This window comes from Danio rerio, chromosome 15 (assembly GCF_049306965.1).
Source record: "Danio rerio strain Tuebingen ecotype United States chromosome 15, GRCz12tu, whole genome shotgun sequence".
Taxonomy (NCBI): Eukaryota; Metazoa; Chordata; class Actinopteri; order Cypriniformes; family Danionidae; genus Danio; species Danio rerio.
The window spans coordinates 47805001-47825014 of record NC_133190.1 but is presented as its reverse complement, the minus strand read 5'-3'; the positions used below and the strand labels follow the sequence as shown (position 1 = coordinate 47825014).

General features: G+C 39.6%; 1 protein-coding gene across 2 annotated transcripts in view; it reads left to right on the top strand.

The window, feature by feature from the left end:
• Window positions 1-20014, top strand: part of dync2h1 (dynein cytoplasmic 2 heavy chain 1) — a 245918-nt gene that overhangs the window by 103589 nt on the left and 122315 nt on the right. For both annotated transcript variants that reach the window (NM_001423300.1, NM_001423299.1), the window contains exons 45-57: window positions 1239-1390; window positions 6020-6164; window positions 7910-8012; window positions 8435-8596; window positions 9591-9712; window positions 11308-11556; window positions 12526-12634; window positions 14486-14599; window positions 16390-16532; window positions 16603-16678; window positions 18041-18201; window positions 18420-18557; window positions 18637-18750. In NM_001423300.1, coding sequence (NP_001410229.1) covers window positions 1239-1390; window positions 6020-6164; window positions 7910-8012; window positions 8435-8596; window positions 9591-9712; window positions 11308-11556; window positions 12526-12634; window positions 14486-14599; window positions 16390-16532; window positions 16603-16678; window positions 18041-18201; window positions 18420-18557; window positions 18637-18750 — 1788 coding nt within the window. The remainder of the gene's footprint in view (window positions 1-1238; window positions 1391-6019; window positions 6165-7909; window positions 8013-8434; window positions 8597-9590; window positions 9713-11307; window positions 11557-12525; window positions 12635-14485; window positions 14600-16389; window positions 16533-16602; window positions 16679-18040; window positions 18202-18419; window positions 18558-18636; window positions 18751-20014) is intronic.

The window sequence follows — 20014 nt, the reverse complement described above, 5'->3', positions numbered from 1 at the left end:
CTAAATCTGTCAGTGGAATCTTCATTCTCATCTTCAGCGCTTTACAGTTTTTCGCAGTAGTAGCTCTCTCTGTCATCCCAAGCCAGAAGGCATTGACTGAGTGATTGACAGCTGATATTTCAGTGCTAGAGCAGTGGTGGGCCAATAAGAAGAGTGCAAAGGCGTGGCAAGCATTACGGACTTGGCTTTGTTTACTGCAGCAAGTTGACATGACAACTGTTTTAAACCATTCCTAAACACTGCGTTTCACGTTTCAAGTGCAGAGATGCATTCTGCGTGAATGTCTCCCGAATACGCACATGTGGTGAACATTTGGCAGTAAAAAGTGGTCGCACACAACAATTTTATACACTCGCAAAAATGCTCCCAAATATATTTTGAGGTCGCATAGATAAAATTTTGGGCTCATATGCAAACAAAATGGTCACAATTTCGAGCCCTGTGTTAAATGATTAATCGCATCCAACTACAGTAAGCTTCTATTTACATATTATAAATATGTGTGCTGTGTATAGTTATGTACATACAGCCGGGAAAAAAAGTGTTAAACACGTCACCATTTTACTCAGAATACATATTTTTAAAGGTGTCCTCTGACTTGAAATTTTCACCAGATGTTGGTAACAACCAAAGAAATCCATAAATGCAAAAATAAACTAATCTAATTAGCTTACAAATTACTTTATGTGTAATAAATGAAATGACGTAGGGAAAAAGTATTGAACACATGAAGAAAGGGAGGTGTAGAAAGGCAGTGAAAGCCCAGACAGCAGCTGAAAGTTTAAATAAATATCAGCTACTTCAGTCCAACATCAACATTGGCAGGAGGATGAAGATGAAACCTGGGTGGACATTTCAGCAAGACAAATAATCCAAAACACAGCCAAGGAGACTCGAGACTTTTTTCAGAGAAAAAAAAACAAGCTGTAGAATGGCCCAGCCAATCACCTGAAGCGAATCCAATAGAGAATACAAAATAAAGCTCAGATTTGATAGACGAGACCCACAGAACCATCAGGATTTTGACACTGTTGAAGTCTGTGAAAAACAATACAGCAATACATGTGACTTTATTCTTTATATGAGAAGTGTCTTTAAACTGCCATCACCAATGTATACAAGTGCTAATAAGAATGTGTCTGGGGCTTATGAAGAGGATATATAACACCATACATTTGTTTTTAGTGCAAATCTAGTGCAAAGGTCTGTTGTTTTAGCTTCTCACATTGTTTCCTCAGGTGTTGACGTATCAGGGCTTCTATGATGAGAATCTGGAGTGGGTCGGGCTGGAGAATATTCAGATTGTGGCCTCCATGTCAGCAGGTGGAGCGGTGGGACGACACACACTCACGTCACGATTCACCTCTATTGTTCGCATCTGCACTATTGAGTGAGTGATGAAGCATATTTGCTTAGCTAAGGTTAAAGAATACAAATATTATTTCGTCACCTTGGAATTATAAGGTTCTATCTGTGTTCTGAATGATTTTGAGATAATGAGCTTTAAGTTTTTGCTTTCCATATAGCAAACATTACGTGTGTAACATTTGTTTTTACAGAGCCCATATTATACATGAAATAGGGTCATATCTTGGTTGTAAGGGTCTCCAACAACAGTCTAATATGCATGCAAGGTCAAAAAACACTTTCATGGTCTTATAATCTGCATTTATTTTTACCTAATTATCCCAGCGACTCCCGTATGAATCGTCCAGTGATTCATTTGTTCCCAAACCCCTCCTTAGCACGAAGCTAATCTGCGCTGATTGGACCGATGACAGCCTGTTGCGATTGGTTGTCTGCCTTCAGTCAGAGAGTGAAATGCCAAACAGCTAATCAGCAATATAAAAGTAATCACAGTTCATGCACGCTCGATAGTGTAGGCGTGGATTTTAGCTGCCAGTGGGTCAATGTAAATACAGATGATGGACTTGATAATACAGACGATTAACTATTTTATTGAGCAAAAACTCCAAAAACAGTTGAGGAGATCTCCTAGCTTACTCTGCTATTTTCGCAGACACACACACACATATTGCACACACACACACACACACACACACACACACACACTTAACCCTGCTCCGGACGACAACGCGCGCGCACACACACACACACAAACACACACACCTCCAGATGACAGCGTGTGTACACGCACACACACATGCACACACAGACACACACACTACTCCTCCTCCACGGAGCTCCGTAAACAAAGCAGCACGCGTCGCGTTTTAAACGTGTTTTTAAACGTCACATTTTAAAAATGTGTGTGTGTTTGTGTGTGTTTGTGTGTGTGTGTTTGTGTGTGTGTGTGTCTGGGTTTCTATGTCAGAGGGCGGGGCTGCAGGTTTGAAATCTCCCGGGTTTGCGCGTGCACGTGAATAATTTGGTTTCATTAGTACGTCATGGCGAAACACCTAATGACTCGTTATCAAGGCGACTCATTTGAAGCACTATGAGTCGACTCTTTTATAGATGAATCAACCGTTTTAAACACTGTACTCTTACAGATTTAAGCCTTAGCTGGATACTTCACTTCACTTAGAGCTGTGTTACACACTACATGGAGGGGAATTTTCAAAAACCCAAAATATGGGCTCTTTAAATAAAAAGTCTTAAAATGTAAACAACTTATAAAAAAACATCCCATAATGTAAATAAGTTGTCATTTAATAGGAATAAGTCAATAACTCAATTTTGACAAAAATGTCAGATAGAACCTTATAATTCTATGGTGACGATTTTTAATAATACAAATATTTAATATTATTTTTCTCACAATTATTATTTTGCATCTCACAAATGTTCATTCTTTTATGCAGTTTTTATTTTTTTTCCTCTGAAGTTTTTCTTAGAATTCAGAATTTTCCCTTTCTGGCACTTTCTCTCACATTTTTTAAACTTATTTTCCTCTGAAATCAGATTTTTCATTTCACTATGTGTATTTTTTTTCTCAGACTTTTGAGTTTGCAGTTATTTTTTTCCTGAATACATCAGTATACATCAAATTATGGCTGCAGAATATATGGTTTCATCATCGATATTGCAATATGATCATTCGCAATAGTCACATCTCCTGCATATGCAATATTGAGTCTGGATTATTATTATATATAATACACTCACCGGACACTTTATTAGGCACAACTGCTTGTTAACGTGAATTTCTAATCAGCCAATCACACGGCAGTAATTCAATGCATTTAGGCATGTAGACATGGTCAAGATGATCTGCTGCAGTTCAAACTGCAAACTGAGCATCAGAATGAGGAAGAAAGGGGATTTAAGTGACTTTGAACATGGCATGGTTGTTGGTCTGAGTATTTTAGAAACTGCTGATCTACTGGGATTTTCATGCACAGGTTTCAGCTGACAGAAAGGCGACAGTAACTCAAATAAGCACTCGTTACAACCGAGCTCTGCAGAAGAGCATCTCTAAACACACAACACATCCAAGGTGATTGAGGCAAATGGGCTACAGCAGCAGAAGACCACACCAGGAGCCACTCCTGTCAGCTAGGAACAGGAAACTGAGGCTACAATTCACACAGACTCACCAAAACTGGACAATAGACGATTGGAGAAACGTTGCCTGCTCTGATGAGTCTCCATTTCTGCTGCCACATTCGGATGGTCGGCTCAGAATTCGGCATCAACAACAAGAAAGCATGGATTCATCCTGCCTTGTTTGGTGTAATATTGTGGGGGATATTTTCTTGTCACACTTTGGATCCATTAGTACTAATTGAGCATCATGTCGACGCCACAGCCTACCTGAGTATTGTTGCTGACCATGTCCATCCCTTTATGACCACAGTGTACTCATCTTCTGATGGCTACTTCCAGCAGGATAACACACCATGTCATAAAGCTCAATCATCTCAGACTGGTTTCTTGAACATGACAATGAGTTCACTGTACTTAAATGGCCTCCGCAGTCACCAGATTTCAATCCAATAGAGCACCTTTGGGATGTGGTGGAACGGGAGATTTGCATTATGGATGTGCAGCTGGCAAATCTGCAGCAACTGCGTGATGCAAGCATGACAATATGAAGGGGGTCCAACCCTGTTCTAGTAAGGTGTGCTTAATAAAGTGGCCGGTCAGTGTACACCTACTGTACACCTGAATAAAGCTTGGAAAACAATCAAGTGCTGTTTACTTAATTACTATCTTTTCTATTAGAATTTAGTATTGTGTTCTTTATTGATATTGTCTATGCTTTTAGGTTGTTTCTTATATTTTATGCATATGCACTCCCATACAGAATCACCCCAATCAATCTAAAATGCTAAATTCTTTCCAAATAGTTATTCAGCACTTCTAGTGAACTTGTTTTCATATTGCAATATACAGTTGAAGTCAGAATTATTTGCCCCCCTGTTTATTTTTCCCCCCAATTTCGGTTTAATTGAGAGCAGATGTGTTCAACACATTTCTTAACATACTAGTTTTAATAACTCATCTCTAATAACTGATTTATTTTATCAAGATGACAGTAAATTATAATTGACTAGATATTCTTCAAGACACTTCTATACAGCTGAAAGTGACATTTAAAGGCTTAACTAGGTTAATTAGGGTAACTAGGCAGGTTAGGGTAATTAGGCAAGTTATTGTTATTGTTGTTTGTTCTGTAGACTATGGGAAAAAAAAAATTGCCTCAAGGGGCTAATAATTTTGACCTTAAAATGATTCATAAAAATTAAAAACTGCCTTTATTCTAGCCGAAATAAAACATATAAGACTTTCTCCAGAAGAAAAAATATTATCAGACATACTGTGAAAATTTCCTTGTTTCGTTAAAGATCATTTGGGAAATATAAATAAAAAAAAAATCAAAGGGAGGCTAATAATAATTCTGACCTCAACTGTATATCACAGAATAAAAAAATATCGCAATTAGAGCTGCACGATTCTGGCTAAAATGAGAATCGCAATTTTAAAATAAAAGATCACGATTCTCTCATGATTCTTTCACGATTCTGTAGATGTAAAATAAAGCTTAATATGAGGTTATTGTTCTTTCTCAAACATATGGTAAAACAACAATAATAATATTATGTGTCGGTCTACTGGTTTCTATAAATAATTCTATTCTTCTTATAATAATTCTGATGTTGAATTATATTTGAGATATATGCTTGCAATCTGTCATTGACAACATTATTATACAATTTAACTCACTAGTAATATCAACATTATACAGGCTAGAGTAGTTTTACTGACACTGTAAACATTTATTTTCATGCACAACTGTGTGTTCGCTATGAAAGAAACAACATATCAAAGGCTTCTCGCAATCATAACTCTAAAATGCGATATGATTATTTAAATGATGTGCTCGCTTTTGGTTTCATTTTCACTGCTGAGTGCTGTTCATGGTTCGCGCGCGGCTCTCAAACGATAACTCTGTGCCACAAACTGAATATTATTTACAACTTTATAACCTGTTACTTACAGCAGGTTCTGTTCACTAAAGGAGACGTGCGCGTGTCTATCATTAAGTCAGCAGTTCATGTCACGTGTGATTTCCCGGCCGCCAATACATTATATGAAGACAAAAATGACATTTTTAGGTGAATTATACCTTATAAATACAATATGTGACTCTTTCAACATCATTTGGAGGTGTCCATGTTGCTGAGCAATGTGTGTGAAACAATGAAAAGACTCGTGCAGCCGCCTTTGCTTCTGTCCTGAACTTGAAAATATGATTGACAGAATCATAGAAATGCTGGATTAAGATCATCTAGGGGTTCGAATCGAGATTGCGATTATTAATTTATTTTTTAAATTAATTTTGCAGCTGTAACCGCCATGTTTGATTTTTCCAATATTGTGCAGCCCTAACATCAATATAAAGCTTATTTATTCATCTTTCACATGATGTACAAATCTTAATTAATAAAACCGTATAAAAGAAAGTGTCTGGTGCATACAGAGAGGAAAATAGTCTGTCTCTTACAGGACACACACACTCACACACACATACTTATCTATATCTCTGCATTAGTTATCCAGACAGAGAGCAGCTGCAGACAGTCTATAGTGCGTACCTGAAACCTGTGCTGCAGAGGACTCTGGGTAATGATCCCACATGGAGCTCTTCAGGGAAGATCCACCAGCTTGCCGGCTCATTGGTGCAGGTCTACGAGCAGGTCAGATCTGATTGGATAATTCAAAGTATTGATGTCATTATGTCTGCTTTATACATTTATTCAGTATTATTTAAACGTTTATAAGAACATATCTTATTTGGTCATGTCTCTTTGGTTCCCAATTAAATCATTCAGTTTCTTCTCATCTACATTTCTCCAATATGAAGACATATTATAGGATTGTTGTCTTACGGAAAGGGTCAGTACTTCTATATCATACACCTCTTTTACAATATCATTATGGCTTGTTTCCTCTGAGTGGTATGGTACGGTATGCGTCACCTTTATCAGGCTTGCGTTTCCACTGCCAAAAGGGTACCAATGGTGGGCGCAGTGTACAACAAAGTTTCAGTCAATGTAAATCTAGCTTGAGGAAATGTCAAAGTAAAGCTGTACGGGTCATTCATATATCATATAAGAAGCACCTCTCACAAAACAGAGTGATAACAGCACTCGTGCAGCCTCTTTACCCTTCTGTATTACTCCGCCCACAAGCAGAGGATTAAACTCACTACAGTTTGACAACATAATGTACTTCTGAGGCTTTTTCAGGTGAGAATGTAGATGTTTAGATAGCAACTATGCAGTTTATTTATAAGGATAGTGCCTATTTTTTTAAAAATATTTATAATTTTGGCGGCCATTAGCCTGTCGTACTGAGCAGAGCAAAAAAAAAATTGACTGTTGACCGCCACAAGATGGCGGCAGAGAACGCTTAGTAAGTCCTTGGGGGACAAAATATCAGCGCAATTTCAAACTACAGCTGATCAAGTCATTATAAATCAGGTAAGTGACATTCTAAGTCGATCTCTCTCTTTTGTATGCTGTTGTACTGTATTTATACCATAGTATGTTAGTGGTTTACCATAGTCTGGTAGTGGTTTTGGCTTTTTCGGGGTTATTTCATTGGGGGGTCATATCGGGCATTTCATGCCGTTCAGCCTTATAATCTTAAAATATAAGCAAAATCACCTGTTTTGTCATAATTTTAGACATTATGCTAGAGAATCATTCAAACACAGCTCTAAAGTGATGTTGGTGAAGTAGCAGGGCTTAATTTGTGCCGAAACAAGTCTGAAATTTGAAATTACCTCCGAAATCTGATCCCGCACCTCATTTGACTGATCTTCCTCCTCACACGTACCACTCAACAACCCCACGCCCCCCTACTCTTCACTTTCGTCCGTGACACCCACGCCCCCCCACTACACCCCCACCGAAAGTGTAAACTTTCGTCAACACCTCTCCCTCCTCTTGGAACATGCAGGATCCACTATACCGATCTGTTCAGGGACCTCACAATTTACAAATTCAGCACTGTGAATTAGCAACATTCTCTGCTGTTCTGACGTCAGCTGTAGATGTGAATGAATGAAAGTAGTTTCTCATACAAAAGAGTTTTTGAGACTTTCCGTGTTTGATTTAATTTTTTGTATACACGATTATGCCGTCGAACTGTTGTATAAACGCAATATCACACGAGTAGCAGTGCGATATGGCTGTATATCAGCACTGCTGGTGCACTAAGGCACTCGGCCTGCAGCCTCAAACCAATGTACACCTCCACCAGTGTCGATATACAGCCATATCGCACTGCTACTCATGTGATATTGCTCATATATATAATTTCAAAATATATTTTTGAAGAAGTTCCCAAAGTATTTTTCATTTTAATGTTAGATTCAGCCCTATTATTTACTTCTTTATTCTGATCTTGTATGAAGTTATGTGTGTTTGTGTTTCAGGTGAAGGCTAAATTCTCAGTGGATGATCACAGTCATTATCTGTTCACTCCATGTTTACTCACAGAGTGGGTCCTGAATCTGCTGCGGTACGACCTGAGCGCAGGTGAGCTCAACACACTCAATAATTCACTAACATCTCCTAAAACTCTATATATGTCTTTATATATTGACCAAATACCGATCCAGAACATTCTACAGTATAAGGCATCACATGTTTTTAGAGCTGTTAGCAGCTAGTGTGTTAACTTGTTACTTGTTATACAGCAATTACTTTAAAAGGTGTGTGTTTGTGTGTGTGTGTGTGTGTGTGTGTGTGTGTGTTTGTGTGTGTGTGTGTGTGTGTGTGTGTGTGTGTGTGTGTGTGTGTGTGTGTGTGTGTGTGTGTGTGTGTGTGTGTGTGTGTGTGTGTGTGTGTGTGTGTGTGTGTGTGTGTGTGTGTGTGTGTGTGTGTGTGTGTGTGTTTGTGTGTGTGTTTGTGTGTGTGTGTGTGTGTGTGTGTGTGTGTGTGTGTGTGTGTGTGCTCAGGTAAATCCGTTGTGGACTCAGTGCTGGAGGTGGTGGTGTATGAAGCTCGCCGGCTGTTCAGGGATCGCATCGTTTCCTCTAAAGATCTGAACGTGTTCGATAACATCCTGTCCTCCATCATCAGAGGCGACTGGGGAACTGACACGCTCGACAACATGACAGGTCAAACACACACACACACACACACACACAAAAAACTCACACAAAAGAACACACACACACACACACACACACACACACACACACACACACACACACACAAGAATACACAAATACATATGCAAAAAAACAATCTCTCTCTCACACACACACACACACACACACACACACGCACACACACACACACACAGAAGAATAGATAAAGAAAAGCAAACACACAAACACACAGGTAAAACACGCAAGCACACACACACACACAAAATAATACACAAACACTTACAGAAAAAAACACTCACACACACATACACTCAAACAAAATACACAAACAAACACACAGAAGAACACTCACAAAAAACACATGTGCATACACACACACACCAACAAGATACACAAATACAGACACACCCACACACACAAACACGCACACAGAATACACAGACGCTCAAAAAAGAATAAGCAATCACACACACACACACACACACACACACACACACAGAAAAACACTTGCACATGTACACTCACACACACACACACGGTAGGAAAACACTTGCATACACACAGAAAACACACACATAAACTCAAACAGAATACACAAACATACTTGTACAAACACACAAACACACACAAAAACACTCACGTATGCACAAACGCACATACACACACTCACTCACATGAAATAAGTAGTTTTATTTAGTATGAATAAAGATGATGATGATCATTTAGTTGACTGTAATTGAAATAAATGTTAAACATTTCCAATCCGTGCTGCACTTATGAACTTTCTTGTAATCAAAGAATCCTTGAAAATAAAATGTGCCACTGTTTCCACTAAAATAAGAAACAAAATCATTGTGTGATTTCTGAGGGATCATATCACACTGAAGACTGCAGTAATGCTGCTGAGAATCATGCGTTACATCACAGGAAACAGAACATTTTGAAAAAGATTACAGTACGGGTTTCTCATGTTGTTGTATTTGTGTGTTTTCTGCTTCAGATGTATATTTTGTGACGTGGGCCGCGTCTCACGAAGGACGTTCCCCTGGTCAACCCCTTCCACCCCACGGCAGAAAACTGGCACGTCTGAACGCCAGTGACCTCAGTGAGATCATACACAAGGTCAGAAAATAAATCAAGAATCTTTTACTTTTATTGACATATAAAGCTGTTTTTACATCTGTATCTTCATCTGTGTTAATCACGTTCAGAATTACGGTTTAAAGCAGGGTTTCTCAACCACCTTCCTGGAGGACCACCGTCACTGCATGTTTTGGATGTTTCCTATTGTTGTTATTTATTATTACAAATATTATTATTATTATTATTATTATTGTAATTTATTTTTATTTATTATTATAATTTTTTTAAATTATTATTGTAATTTATTGTTATTTATTATTATTATTATTATTATTATTATTATTATTATTATTATGTTTATTATTATTATTATTATTATTATTATTATTGTAATTTATTGTTATTTATTATTATTATTATTAACATTTTTATTTTTATTATTGTAATTTATTGTTATTTATTATTATTATTATTATTATTATTATTGTTATCTATTATTATTATTATTGTTATTTATTATGACTATTATTGTTATTTTTGTGTTTATTATTTTTTATTATTATTGTTGTTGTTATTTATTATTATTTATTATTAACATTTTATTATTATTATTATTATTATTATTTAGCTGTATTTGTTTATTTATTAAATGTAACATATTATGTAAAATAATATTAATCAGACTTATTTATTTTCATTTTTTATGAAAAACAAGAATGTCAAAATACAGGAAAATTTGCTGAAACAAAAATATAGTCAATACATTATAATTAAACAACAAATTATTGTTTAAACTACAGTACTTTTATTTTTTGTTTAATTATTAATTTATTATTTTGTCATATTATTCGCTATTCATTTTAGGCAAGATTGCATTTTAGGCAAGATGTCCTTTGATACAGTTGTACAGTTTAATTTTTGTATCTTCAAATTAATATTTTTTATAAAAGAAAAAAGCATAAATGAATTAAATAATGAAAACATGAAAAAATGATGAATAAATAATATAGGAAAAAATTATTATTAATTATAAAAAAAACATAACAATTCCCTTCAGCTGGAAGAGCATCCGCTGCGTAAAACATAAGTTGGCGGTTCATTCTGCTGTGGCGACCCCAGATTAATTAAGCGATTAAGCCGAAAAAAAATGAACGAATGAATAATAATCCCCTCCCAAAAATTATTAAAACTTTACACACAAACACACACACACACACACACACACACACATAAAATTCCCATTTATGACATATAAAACTGATATAAACATGTAAAGCTTGTAGTTTGTCACTTCCGCCTGAATAAATCCACATTTTTATTTCTCCTCAAATCATCTGACCAATCAAAAGCTCTCTAGTATCTGACATGCCCCGCCCCCTTCAAGACACTTCCCATTTGATGTGCCTGAGCTCAACCACTCTTACTGGCAGAGCAGTGATAAAAATGAAATGCTATTGGCTGTTTTTTCTAAAAGGGGAGGAGCTACACTGTGTCCTGTCCTCTCTTTATATTTTAGCTATGTCAAACATTAATTAAAAGAATGCACATTTCAGAAGCACTTGACGGGACCTTTAATAAATAAAACTGTTAATTACTAAATTGAAATGAATGAGTGTGTTTCTGTGTGTCCTCAGGGAATCGTCCTGTACGGTCGTGATAACCGGGAGCTGGATATCCTGCTGTTTCCTGAAGTTCTAGACTACATGTCTCGAGTAGACCGTGTGTTGACCTCTCCTGGCGGTTCGCTGCTGCTAGCAGGTCGCAGTGGTGTGGGTCGGCGCACGGCTACATGTGTGGTCAGCCACATGCACGGAGCCACTCTCTTCACACCCAAAATCTCCCGCTCGTACTCGCTCAAACACTTCAAATCTGACCTGAAAACTGTGAGTTTGGCCTCAGTGTCTGTGTGTAGGCATAAGATTCTGACGGTATGATAACCAACCCAAGCTCATTCTGGAAACGTAGCCCCGCGGAGACCGCGATTTACGTGGCCGGAGGTACGTATGGCCGCATTTAGTTTTTTTCGAGAGAACGCTACTGGGCGGTGTGACGCCGCTCCTCCTCTTCGCGCTCGCTGGCTGCCGGCTCACCTCCGTGTGGAGGGCTTTTCCGCCGCAGCCAGTTTGTCCACTTAACTCGCAGCGTTACGTCGGCGGAGCGACCACGGGATCGAGTCCGGGGAAGAGCGGTTCCAGAAATCAGGTAAGATGACAAACAGAATCCAAAAATAAAAGCGAACGAGTTTGCGACGGGGCGAGATCCGAAAACGCGGTCAAAATCGGACGAGGGCTTTTGCTTTTTTTTTTTTTTCTAGACGGCTTTTGCAAATCGTCGCTTGGGTTTAGGGAAGGGGAAGGAGGAGGGCGGCTGGGTCAGCCGATTGGCCGCCCGGCCACCCAGTCGATCGCTCAGTCATTCAGCCAGTCAGTCGGACGGACAGTCGCTCTGCAGCGGCTTCCGGTGGCTTTTCACGCGAGAACAGCGCGGGCGCGAACAGCGCGCGCTCCCGATAGGCGTTTGAGACGTGAAAAAACGCGCACAGCGGCCTCTCGCGGATTCGCGAAAACAAAAACTGCTCGAATACGTACCTCCTGGGACGTATTTCGCTGTCTCCAGAAACGTCCGCGGGGCTACGTTTCCACAATGAGCCCAGGTTGATGATAACCTTGGATAAAAATATCACAGCATTGTGGTTACTGCTCTAAAATGTGGTCCTTTTTATTTGTAGCGGATTTAAAACCTTGACTTTTCTAAACCGCAGGAAACCTTGAAACTGCTTATCATCCCATGCCTATCTGTGTGTGCTATATCACTCCAGCATCACGTTCACACACTCTTGTCTCCATCTGTAGGTCATGCATTCGGCCGCTGTGGACGGACAGCAGGTGGTTTTGCTGTTAGAAGATCATCAGTTTGTTCATCCTTCCTTTCTGGAGATGGTCAACAGTCTGCTGTCCTCAGGTCAGTTTCTTTCTTACCAAATATATTTACTATTGCTGGGTAGTGTTGTCATGATACTGTAATTTCGATACCAATTGGTACTGAAATTTAAAAAAAACATCCATTTCCTGCTAACATTTAAGTGCTGTGCGATGCATACTTAAACACTGCATTTGTTGAACAGTGGTGAACTGATGACCTTCACGACCAATCACTGTCATTTCTGTTGAGCACTTGGACACAATGGCAAATGAGCTCTGTTTCAGTACGTGTTGAACAGCACTCAAATGTTAGCGTGAAATGGATGTTATTTTTACTTTTGTAGTATCAAAACTCCAGTATCAAAGCTAGTGCTGGGCAAAGATTAATCGCATCCTGTACTGCAGGATTTATCACATCCTGTACTGAAGGTGGCAGGCAAGATCATTGGTTCTAACCAGACTGGTCCAATGGTAATCTACCATAATTGTGTTCTAAAGAGAGCTCAGGGTATCCTATGCACCCCGGATCACCCACTGTACTCTGTATTTCAGCTGTTGCCATCAGGACGTCGTTTTAGGGTTCCGATTTGTAGGACAAATAGAACCAGAAATTCTTTTATAATGGTGGCCATTAGCTCATTAAATGAGTCCAGGGGGGAGGGGGATGTTTCTATATATTGATGTGTGGATTAATGTTTACATGGAACTTCGCCTGTGTTATGGTACCTTGTTGCAATTTTAGTTTCCCTAACGGGATATTAAAGCTGAGTCTGAGTCTGTATTATGAATCTTTATTGTGTACATGTGATGCACACACATACATAGTAACAAAAATGAACAAAACAAATTTGTTTCATAGGTATTTAAATTGATATATATTTTGTGGCGATGCAGTGGCTCAGTGGTTAGCACTGTCATCTCACAGTAAGACGGTCGCTGGTTCGAGCCTTGGCTTGGCCAGTTGCCATTTCTGTGTGAAGTTTGTATGTTCTCCCTGTGTTGTTGTGGGTTTCCTCTTCCCCAAACACATGCGTTTTAGGGGAATTGAATGAACTAAATTGGCAGTGGCGCAGTAGGTAGTGCTGTCTCCTCACTGCAAGAAGGTCGCTGGTTTGAGTCTCGGCTGGGTCAGTTGGCATTTCTGTGTGGAGTTTGCATGTTCTCCCTGTGTTTGTGTGGGTTTCCTCCGGGTGCTCCGGTTTCCCCCACAGTCCAAAGACATGCTGTACAGGTGAATTGGGTAGATTAAATTGTCCATAGTGCATGTGTGTGAATGGTTGTTTCCCAGAGATGGGTTGCGGCTGGAAGGGCATCCACTGCGTAAAAACGTGCTGGATAAGTGGCAGTTCAGTCTGCTGTGGTAACCCCTGATTAATAAAGGGACTAAGCCAAAAAGAAAATGAATGAATGAATGAATTGGCCGCAGTGTATGAGTGTGTGTGTGTGTAAATGAGTGGGTATGGGTGTTTTCCAGTTCTGGGTTGCAGCTGGAAGGGCATCTGCTGCATAAAACATACTGGAATGGTTGGCGGCTCATTTCCGCTGTGGCGACCCCTGACTAAGCCGAAGGAAAATTAATGAATGAATATATAATTTGTGTCCTATGCACATATATTTTATATCTAAATATAAACTTTCTCAAATATATGCATGCACATGTGTATTTATATGTACATGATAATTATACAGAGTAAATACACTTAAATTATGGCGAAACAAACATATTTTGGATGCGATTAATTGCGATAATAACAAATAATATAATAATAATCGGTATATTTATTCATTTAAAAATAATAATAATTGAAAAAAAAACTATTTTACTGACACATACTGTGTTTCAGAAGCTGTTTGTTTTGTGCTTCATCCTCATGTTTGTTGTTGCTAACAGGTGAAGTTCCAGGCTTGTACTCCACTGAAGAGCTGGAGCCTCTGCTGGCGTCTCTGAAAGATCAGGCGTCACAGGATGGCTTCACCGGCCCGGTCCTCAACTATTTCTCACACCGTAAGTAGTAATCAATCAATCGATTTTCAGATATCATTTAAATAAATGTTTCGGTTTGGGCGATACGTTCCAGGTGGAACTTTTATTTGGATGGTGTGGCAGACTTTACCTTTGATGATTGCTTGAATTAGTCATGAAGGCAAATAATAGTTTTCTCGTTGTGTAATATTGCATAAATGGAAATGTTTAGGTGGTAAACCTTGACTGTTTATTGTTATTATTTGCTTAAATAATTGAATACAATAAAATTATCATTTATTAGCTTCTTTTATTTGAATTTGAAGGTCAGTTTGGAAAAATTACAAAAAAAGGTATCATTGTAATTCGTGTTATTTTAATAGTGTGTTAATTGTAGGGTATTTTCTCTTATTACTTTATTCACCTTATTCTCCACATATGAGCAGGCGCAGCCATTTGAATCTTTTTGGCTCGAGACTTCCACTCCCATTTACTTCCATTCATTTTTAGATGCTAAAAACGGTTGCTTGATGTTGCAAACTGATCTTTTCTTATTATATTATTCTACTTCGTCTGTATTATCATGCAAACTCTTGTTTGTCGAGCAAGTAGTTTGATTGTTTTCTGCCGTTTATTATTCATTATTATCCTAGTCATTTCTCCCATAGGAAACTCAATCAGAAGTTCTAAAACAATCGCAAAAACGAGCGCACTTCCACATTCAAGAATCAGGTCTTCATAGGTCTTAATAGCTGGAACAGTATTTTTGTTAAAGTTTTTTGTTAATTGCAATTAAAAATATCTATAAACAACCTCACAACCAAAATCATTATGACATTACAAACACTTCATAACAAAAGTCTTGTTGTCGATGCCAGTTGTAAGAGCAACAAATATGAACTTCTAGTTGATCATTTGTAAAAGTGGCAGAAGGTCGACTTTTCTGCTGAATCATCTGTTGATCTGCATCCCAATCATCACCAATACTGCAGAAGACCTACTGGAACCCACATGGAGCCAAGATTCTCACAGAAATCAGTGAAGTTTGGTGAAGGAGAAATCATGGTTTGGGGTTACATTCGGTATAGGGGGATGTGCGAGAGATCTGCAACATCAACAGCCTGAGGTATCAAGACATTTGTGCTGCCCATTACATTACAAACCACAGGAGAGGGACAATTCTCCAGCAGGATAGCGCTCCTTCTCATACTTCAGCCTCCACATCAAAGCTCCTGAAAGCAAAGAAGGTCAAGGTGCTCCAGGATTGGCCAGCCCAGTCACCAGACATGAACATTATTGAGCATGTTTGGGGTAAGATGAAGGAGGAGGCATTGAAGATGAATTCAAAGAGTCTTGATGAACTTTGGGAGTCCTGCAGGAACGCTTTCTCTGCCATTCCAGATGACTTTATTAATCAGTGATTTGAGTCAGTGCAGAGATGTATGGATGCAGTCCTCCAAGCTCATGATGGAGTCAGATACAATATTCATTCTGTCTCCACTGCAGCAGGACTTTATATTCTATACTGGACATTATTTCTGTTCAGTGATGAGACTTTAGTCTAAGCAGAGTCAGACCTTACTGTCCTAATCAAATCATTAGTAATCAAGGCATGATCAGATTTTATTGTGCTCAAATTACCAAAATCTAGAGGCCTTTACCTTTCATATAAGACACTTCTGATACCAAATCATCAACTTGAAGTCAACTTATTATTTGTTGTTCCTAAAACTTAGATAGGCAAAACTTAGATAGACTTTTGTCAGTAATTCAGACTATTAATACATCCTATAGTCCTATATAAACAGCGGTGTGTGTGTGTGTTTGCGCAGGTGTTCAGCAGAACCTGCATGTGGTTTTGATCATGGACTGCACTAACGAACACTTCACCATCAACTGCGAGAGTAACCCTGCGCTCTACAGGAAGTGCTCAGTGCAGTGGATGGAGAGCTGGAGCGACAGCAGCATGAAGAAGGTGAGCACACAAAACCAGTGAAAGAAAACATTGCATTCGTTCAGCACATAACACACTGAATCTCCTGCAGATCCCTGAGATGCTGCTGTCCAGGATTGAAGAAGACGAAAAAACTGAAGACAAGCAGAGGAAGAAGAAGAAATCTGGTAGGATTGTGTAGAAAAGTATTGCTGACGCGGCTGACTCTTTCTGTGAATAAAAATGACACACAGTTGAAGTCAAAATTGTGAATAGTTGACAGTTCATTCCGCTGTGGCGACCTCTGAATTAGAGACTAAGCCAAATTAGAGACTAAGCTGGTTTGAGCCTTGGCTGGGTCAGTTGGCATTTCTGTGTGGAGTTTGCATGTTCTCCCTGCGTTCGCGTGGGTTTCCTCCGGGTGCTCCGTTTCCCCTACAGCCCAAAGCAACCCGGGCTCATTGTGGAAACGTAGCCTCGCGGACTTTTCTGCGGACTGCAAGATACGTCTCGGGAGAAACGTATTCGAGCGTTTTTTGTTTTCGTGGAGCCGTTCGCGCCCGCGCCAATCTCGTGCGAAAAGCCGCCGTATCAGCCGACGCGGCCGCCCTGCTCTTCCTCCTCCTCCTTCCCTAAACCCGAGCGACGGTTTGCAAAAGCTGTCCGAAAAAAAAAAAAAAAAAAGCATAATCCCTCGTCTTCGATTTCGACCACGTTTTCGGATCCCGCCGCGTTCTCGCCCTTATTTTTCGGATTCTGTTTTTCGTCTTACCTGATTTCTGGAACCGCTGTTCCCCGGACTCGATCCCGGTCGTCGTCCCCGCGGCCGGCTCCTCCTCCTCCTCCGGGGCCTCCGCTCCGCCGACGCAACGCTGTAAGCTAAGCGGACAAACTGGTTGCATCAGGAAAGCCCTCCACTCGGAGGCGAGCCGTTGGCCGGCGAGCGCGAAGAGGAGGAGCGGAGCAGCGCCACACCGCCCCGCAGCGTTCGCGCGAAAAAAACTAAACGCATCCGTACGTACCTCCGGCCACGTAAATCACAGTCTCCAGAAACCTCCGCGGGGCTACGTTTGCAGAATGAGCTTAGGTTGGCCCAAAGACAATTGGTTCAGGTGAATTGGGTTAAAATTGTCCGTAGTTTATAAATGTGAATGAGTGTGTCTGAATGTTTCCCTGAGATGGGTTGCGGCTAAAAGGGCATCCGCTGCATAAAACTTGCAGGATAAGTTGCGACCCCGGATTAATAAAGGGACTAAGCCGAAAAGAAAATCAATTAATGAATGAATAACGTGTACGGGACTTATTGCTGTACACCAGTGGTCACCAAACTTGTTCCTGGAGGGCCAGTGTCCTGCTAATTTTAGCTCCAACCCTAATCAAACACACCTGAACAAGCTAATCAAGGTCTTACTAGGTATACTTGAAACATCCGTGCAGGTGTGTTGAGGCAAGTTGGAGCTAAACCCTGCAGGGACACCGGCCCTCCAGGACCAGGATTGGTGACCCCTGCTGTACACGGTTGACCTTCTCTCTAACTGATTGTCTTTCAGCATCAGTGCACACAGAGCTCTATCGCTCCTTCCTGGCGATCCACGAGTCATGCCGAGAGTTTGGAGCCACACCGAGTCAATACCTGAACTTCCTGCAGGTCTACCAGTCCATCTACAGCTCCAAACGCAAAGAGCTGACGCACAAACAACAGCACCTGCAGGTACACACCCTCACAATACAGCAAACTACAATACTGCCCAACAACATTTAAGTTTCCATTCATTTCTTTTCCATGGGGACGCATGAAATAATGTTATCTGGCTTTAATTAATTAACATCAGAGCTGGTATTAAATCAGTATTGTTAAACAAACTATTTTCTATGGAGAAAGTGAATGCATTTTCCTTCCTGAACTGGCTGAACTATATGTGACTGCAGGCGGGCGTGGCCAAGCTGAACGAAGCGAAGGCATTGGTGGACGAGCTGAAGAGGCGTGCCGCCGAGCAGAGCAGTTTACTGAAGACCAAACAGGCTGAAGCAGACGCCGCTCTGCAGGAGATCACCACCTCGATGCAGGTGTGTGTGTGTGTGTGTTTGAGCAGATAAACCAATAGTAAATGATACTCTGAGTGTATTTACACATGCTGGGTTTCAGAACGCCAGCGACCAGAAGACAGAGATGGAGAAGATCAAGGAGAGAATGGCACACGAGGTCTCTAAGATTGAAGAGCGCAAGAAGAAAATCGATGAGGAGCTGCGAGAGGTTCAGGTCAGGAAAGTGGAGAAAGAATAAAAAACTTAGACCGAGAAAATTGCTCTAAAATCTGCCCAAAAATGAAATAACAATAAAGATTTATACTTGTCACGGCAACATTTCACATTTCTTTTCATTTTTTTTATAAGTAAATAAATAAACAAACATTTTGATAGTAATGATAGTCATATAATAAAATATATGCATTGAATTTAATTTTTGATTTTACTGTGTTTATCTTTTGTTGTTTTTTTAACACTGTTTTAGTGTTACTTTAATGTTTTTACTTCTTCAAAATTTTATGATTGAATTTAGAATTTTTTAATTCCATGTCATTCATTCATTCATTTTCCTTCGGCTTAGTCCCTTTATTTATCAGGGGTCGCCACAGCAGAATGAACCGCCAACTTATCCAGCATATGTTTTACGCCCTTCCAGCTGCAAATCCAGCTGGGAAACACCCATACACTTTCTCATTCACACACGTACAATACGGGCAATTTAGTTGATCTAATTCACCTTTAGAGGTGACCACCAAGTCACACGGGTAACCGGTTGCAAAAACCTATATACAACATGGTGTCCGTGGGGTCTTAAAATCGTTGCTTTCCCTTTGCCACTTGTTTCTCGTGGCCCGTGGGAAAATATCTTTACATTAAAGTGACGCTACTGCTCAGCACGTATCATCTCCCGATTATTTCACTCATTTTACAGCTTTAAAGTCATTATTTAAGAAATGTAGTCTTCTTCTTTATATTAGTCAGTGTCTTTCTTACCCCCGTGCTCGCGTGGGTTTCCTCCAGGTGCTCTGGCGCTATAGGTGAATTGAATAAGCTAAATTGGCCACAGTGTAGGAATGTGAATGAGTGTTTAAGTATGTTTCCCAGTGAAGGCGTCCGCTGCATAAATCATATGCTGTATAAGTTGGCCGTTCATTGCGCTGTGATAACCCCAGATCAATAAAGGCACTAAGCCGAAAAAAATAAATGTGTGTGTATATATATATATATATATATATATTTTTTTTTTTTTGCTATTAAGTGACTATAAAGTTTTAATCATTATTAAGAGGTTAAGTGAATTAAAATGGCATCAAATTATGGCAGGTGAATGTTAACATTACTTTGATTAAGCTTGATCTTAAGACTTAGCCTGAGAGTTAGCCTGCCCCGCACCAGGCTAGTTTCCCAGCATAAGTTGCCGGGGTAACTAAGTTTGAACTATCGTTAATTTGATTTATGAAACCGAATCCGCCATTAATAAACCTGACTTACCAAAA